The 6,000-nt window shown below is 49.0% G+C and overlaps 1 protein-coding gene across 2 annotated transcripts in view; it reads right to left on the reverse strand.

Annotated features, from left to right (window-relative positions):
* Window positions 1–5,781, reverse strand: part of JPH1 (junctophilin 1) — an 83,340-nt gene extending 77,559 nt beyond the window's left edge. For both annotated transcript variants that reach the window (XM_042465019.1, XM_042465018.1), the window contains exon 1: window positions 5,331–5,781. In XM_042465019.1, the coding sequence (XP_042320953.1) occupies window positions 5,331–5,709 (379 nt within the window). In that variant the 5' untranslated portion in view covers window positions 5,710–5,781. The remainder of the gene's footprint in view (window positions 1–5,330) is intronic.
* Between the last annotated feature and the right edge of the window lie 219 nt (window positions 5,782–6,000).

Genomic DNA, 6,000 nt, shown 5'->3' on the forward strand with positions numbered 1-6,000 from the left:
ATTTGAATTTAAGAAAAATTCCTCCCATTTGATAAACTCCAGTGAGCATAGACCACAGTTGCTTGACTTCTAACAAAAAACATCTACAGATAATGCAATTTGCCAATACTTCAATAGTCATAATGGATGCTAGTACATTTTCAGGCACAGTCTGAGAGTATTGCCTATTACTAATCCCAAAATGGTTTGGAACCCTTCACTCTGTCTGCCTTCATATAATTCTGCCTGAATACCTTATTTCTCATTTGAGGCCTTTGTCTGAGGCCCCATTCATACTGGGGTAAAAGACATGGAGGGAACTGGGATGATCCGGATGCCCCTCCCCCGAATCGCTCCGTTAGCAAGTGCCCACTACAAATTGAAATCGAATGCATTTTGACAGAAATCGAATGCATTCTGTAGATTGGCCGCTGCCAATCAAGCTATCGTCATGGTGACGTTTGCAGGGCATCGGGGAAAGTCTCCTCCCTTTTTAAAGAGCCAGGCACAGAGGTTTCAGCGGCTGAAGCAGGGAGAGAGATGCCTCTCTCTCTCTCTCTCTTTTTTATAAACCTGTGGGCTTTTGGGTCAGATCTGCCCCTGTCCCAGGCAAAGGATGGGATTGCCATGCATTTTTTATGCTTTTAAAAGCAACATTAGCTTTCCCTTTGCTTCCCTTGCTGTATCTGCTCAAGAAGACAAATCATTCGCATATTTGCTCAAAAAAAATTGTTAAAAATGTAACATTGATTGTTTGCAACATTTGTAGCTTCCCACCCTGCAAAAAGCAAGGAGATCCAAGGATATCCAAGTGCAAGCCTGGCTCCATCTGCCTCTGGAATAGAAACAATGCCTGACATGAGCTCCGTTCATGACCTGATTTTTTCCTCCTGCAAGGGAAGGAATGCCCAGCGAGCAGGGAAAAGAGGCTCCTAAAGAATGCCTTCCCTTGCTCCCTTCTTCCCAGGGCTCTTTCCTCCTCCCCCTCCCCTCCGATGAGGGGAGGAAATGCCTTGCCCTTTGTCCACCCTCTGACCTAAAATCCCTCCCTCAATTTGCCTCGATCGTGATCGAGGCCAAGTTCTCATTCCCAGGACCCGGGGTTTTTAAAAAGAAATGGTATTTGTGCCGATTTCAAAAGACCTGCGCTAGGGGCCATTTACCACGGAACGGGTGTGCAAGCCCCAGATTCGCTTGTGTGAGATTCGGGGTGAGTAGGAACTTCACGTGATTGAATCGGTTTCAAAACCGATGTTTTTTGTAATGTGAATGAGCCCTGAGTCTACTCACTACTTGGGGTCCTTTGGGGGTTGTTGTACTGTATATATGGAAAGCCAGCATGGCACTAAACTATCCTTTCAATGTCAGGGGTTTCAGTATCTTTTATAACTATCATTCAGATTCATAGCTTTCACAGCTATTTAATCTCTCTCTGTTTTTACTGAAATAATGTATGTTTGCAAGATGATTTATACTTCAGCAGTGGCATCACTGAGGTTATCATTACTGGTGTGGTAACTCATGGTGTCACCCCACATTGGCTTCCTCCCATACCAAACCATACAGAATTCTTAGTAATGTTTTTGTACTAATTGTAATTCCCATATGTCACTGAATGTAATGGTAATAGTGGTGACATAAAACAACTATCCAAATTAAAATTATACCTTTAAATTACAATATCACATGCATAGCCTAAATATATTTACATATATGCAGCTTCATGTGAAAATTTGGTAAGATTTGTGATTTTTCAAGAAAAAAATGTTAAAAATTAATTTTATAAAAATAATGTTTAATTTTTTAAAATATCCATGTGCATTCTGCAAATCACTTCATTATCCCAAACAGGAATGTATTCTTGCATTTTAAGTTTCAACTAATGAAGAACAGTGATGATCATGGACATTCAGAACCTTTACAGCTCATTTTTAGAAGACTTCACTCTTGTCGTATATACTAAAAACTGATTTCAGTGTTTTCAATAGCAACTGAAACAGCTCTATAATAACTGATATACTGAGGTGGAGAAAGGTTCCAAGACAACCTATGTGGTCTTCTAAATTTAAATGAGACAGCCACACACAGTTCTAGCATCACAGCCCATATTACCTATTGCAACATGGCCTCAGCAGATAGCAGGAGCGGCTGGCAGATGACTTCATGCAGATTACAGTTGCCCCTCCAAATCCGTGGACTTGAAATCCACGGACCTGAAAATCTGTGGAGGCGTGACCACCATTAACCCTAAAGGGGCACCTGCCCCGCATGCACGTGCCCCCTTCATGCCTATGGGGTTTGAATATGCACGAGATTTGGAACACATGCAGGGGGGTCGGGAACGGATCCCTGCGAGTTCCAAGGGGTGACTGTACATACTGTAATGTATGTGCCTTCAAGTCACCTGTCCAGTTATGGCAACCCCCATCAATTTCATAGGCTTTTCTTAGGCAAGAAGTACACAGATTACATCCCCTTTGTTGTTGTCTTCATGCAGTTAGAGTGGTTATTATAATTTGAGTTTCTCCACGCTTTCAATATTTGCTTACAGGAGATATAGGATGGGGTTCAAGTTCAACTCAGGGGCCATTGGAGTTAATTCTAAATAGTACCCAGGTGTGGATTTTTATGTCTAAGGTACAGCAAAAGACTAGCTGTAAAATGGTGCCTTCCTGTTGGGGTCTGTTTCAAGCCCAGAAGGCAGGAGCTGGAGGAGATCAGCAGCAGGGCTCATTATTTCTTGCATGAAGTAAACAGCTTGCAACCAGGCCCAGGGCTATGTAAATGAGGGGGGAAGGTGGGTCACGGCTATTTAGGGCAATGGCTGACTCTCTGAACCATCCTGGTGGGCGAGGGAACCTAAACTTTGTAGCTCTCTCTTAGAGTTGTAGAAAGGTATTATCCGCCTTGCCTCTCCAAGGTGGACTACTCAAAGACAAAGCTGTGTTAATCTGGAAAATCATTATGCAAAGGGACCTTGTAGCACCTTTGGTATGAACTGAAAGAAAGATGTTGGTAGCAAGAGCTTTTGTAGAACTTCTACCAACTTCTTTCTTTCAGTTCATCTTAAAGGTGATACAAGATCCCTTTGCTGTTGTTGTGCATCTCCAAGTCATTTCTGACTTATGGTGGCCAGTTTGAGTGTTAGGTTATGACTCTGGGGACCGTGGTTCGATTCCCAGCTTGGTCAGGAAACCCACTGGATGACCTTGGGCAAGTGACTTGCTCCCAGCCTCAGGGGAAGGTAATGGCAAACCTCCTCTGAACAGCTCTTGTCAAGAAAACCCCATGATACTGGTCCCCAAAAGTCAGAAACAACTTAATCATAGAATCATAGAATCGTAGAGTTGGAAGAGACCACTAGGGTCATCCAGTCCAACCCCCTGCCATGCAGGAAATCCAGATCAAAGCATCCCCGACAGATGGCCATCCAGCCTCCGTTTGAAGACCTCCAAGGAGGAAGACTCCATCACACTGTGAGGGAGTATGTTCCACTGTCGAACAGCCCTTACTGTCAGGAAGTTCCTTCTAATGTTGAGGTGGAATCTCCTTTCCCGTAGCTTGCATCCATTGTTCCGGGTTCTGTTCTCTGGAGCAGCAGAAAACAAGCTTGCTCCCTCCTCAACATGACATCCCTTCAAATATTTAAATAGGGCTATCATATCACCTCTTAACCTTCTCTTCTCCAGGCTAAACATCCCCAGCTCCCTAAGTTGTTCCTCGTAGGACATGGTTTCCAGACCCTTCATCATTTTAGTCACTCTCCTTTGGACACACTCCAGTTTCTCAATGTCCTTTTTGAATTGTGGCACCCAGAACTGGACACAATATTCCAGGTGGGGCCTGACCAAAGCAGAATAGAGTGGCACCATTACTTCTCTTGATCTAGACACTATACTTTTATTAAGTATACAAAAGAACAACAGCAAAGCTGACCCTATCATAATGGCTTCTTGGGATGTTTCTTCATGGGGTTTGGGGGGGGTGAGGGTACCATGGCCATCCTCTGAGGCTGAGAGAGTGTGACTCACCCAAGGTCACCCAATGGGTTTATGCTTGAGCGGGGATTTGAACCTGTTTTCCAGAGCAGGGTGATCAGATGCCCTCCTTTCCCAGGACCGGTCCTACATTTCCTCCTGGACAGAAGGCCAGGTCTTGGAGAAAAAAAGGATGACCTCTGGTCACTCTGGTCATGCTCAAAATGGAGGACATTTTGGAATGCCTCCTGGACAGAAGGCTGAAATGTAAGGAAAGGTCCTCGAAATAAATGGGAGGACTCTTGGTCACCCTGGTGCCTTTAGATGTGGAAGAGGGCATGAAAAAGGCATCTCTTTTCAATGGCAGATGACAATGTTTTTGTTCAGGCAGGCATTTGGTGGGTGAATTTTATTTGTGTAAGTATGCTATCTTAATGGTTTTGACTGGTTTTAACTATGCTGTTTCTAACTTATGTTTTAATATTAAGTAATATTCAATTTAAAAAAAAATCTTTTGTAATCAAGGTTTTAGCAGCTCTATCTTTAAAAATGATTGTAACCCACCTTGAATCCCTTTGCGGGAGAAAGGCAGGATAAATAAATCCTGAGATAAATAAGTAAATAAATAAGAGAGACGACCCAGGTCCTGGGAGAGAAAAAAAGGAGGACCTTGGTCCCCCAGGTCAGGCTCAAAATGGAGGACCTTTTGGCAATTCCTTCTGAACTGGAGGCTGAAATGTAAAGGGGGGGGGGATGAAGTGTAGAGAAAGGTCCTAGAGATAAAAAAAGTGGGACCCCTGGTTCCCCTGCTCATGGTCAAAATGGAGGACATTTGGGGGTTTCCTCCTGGACAGAAGGAGGGTGAAATGTAGGGAAAGGTCCCGGTGTGTGTGTGTGGGGGGGGGGGGGACCACATTGGACCCCCCCGGATGGGGGACATTGGGGGGTTTCCTCCTGGACAGAAGTGTAGGGGAAAGTCCTGGGGGCGGGGGGCGGGGAGGGAGAAGGACTACCTCTGATGGAGGGCAGTCTGGAATTCTGACTGGACAGAAGGAGGCTGAAATGTAGGGAAAGGTCCGGTGAGTTGGGTTGGAGAAGGAGCACTTTGTGATGGTGGGCATCCTCCTGGACGGAAGGAGATTGCAATGTAGATGAATGTCCTCTGGGTGAGAAAGACCCCCCCCCCCCCCCCCCGGCGGGGGGGGGGCGGGGGGGGGTTCCTTCCCGGGGGAAGTGGGGGGGAGGGAAGGGGGGTGGGGGGGAGGGGGGGGGCGGGGGGGGGAGGGAGGGGAATTTGGGGGCTCGTAGGTGAAGGCTGGAAGGAGGAGCCCGGCGAGCCTGGGGCCCGGGCTCCGAGCCCCGAGGGCTTCTCACCTCCGTCGCCGTAGGTCTCGACGCCGTAGCCGTCCTGCAGGCCGTGGCTCCAGGTGCCCTCGTAGCGGGCGGGGCTGGCCAGGCTCTGGCGGACGCCGTAGCGGCCCTTGAGGCCGTGGGCCCACTCCCCGCGGTAGCTCCAGCGGCCCTTGCTCTCGACGCCCAGGCCGTGGCGCTTGCCCTGGGCCCAGTGGCCCTGGTAGGCGTTGCCCGAGGGCCAGGTGTAGGTGCCCACCACCTCGAAGCCCTGCGCCCAGGAGCCCGCGTACTCGCCCTGGCCCCGGGGCCCCGTGCAGAGCCCGTGCCCGTGGGCCTTGCCCTCCTCCCAGCCCCCGCAGTAGGTGCCCCCATCGTCGAAGTCGAAGCGCCCGCCCGTCATCCGACGACAGCCCCGGCCCGGCTCCTTCCCACGACGGCGGCGGAGCCCCAGACAGACCCAGCCAGGCGAGGCTCCTGCGGCCAATGCCCGCCCAGACGCCGCCCTCCTCCTCCGCCTCCTCCCCGGCAGCGGCAGCAGCAGCAGGCGCCCTCCTCCGTCCGCACCTGCCTCCTCCGAAAGGGAACCCGGGACCAAGGCACCTCCTCCCCAGGGCCTGGTCCTCCTTTGGGGGAGGACAGGGGGCCAGGACTTGGCCCGAGAACCTTTCCTCCTCCTCTTCAGGAGGAATCC

Source organism: Sceloporus undulatus, chromosome 4 (genome assembly GCF_019175285.1).
Source record: "Sceloporus undulatus isolate JIND9_A2432 ecotype Alabama chromosome 4, SceUnd_v1.1, whole genome shotgun sequence".
Classification (NCBI taxonomy): Eukaryota; Metazoa; Chordata; class Lepidosauria; order Squamata; family Phrynosomatidae; genus Sceloporus; species Sceloporus undulatus.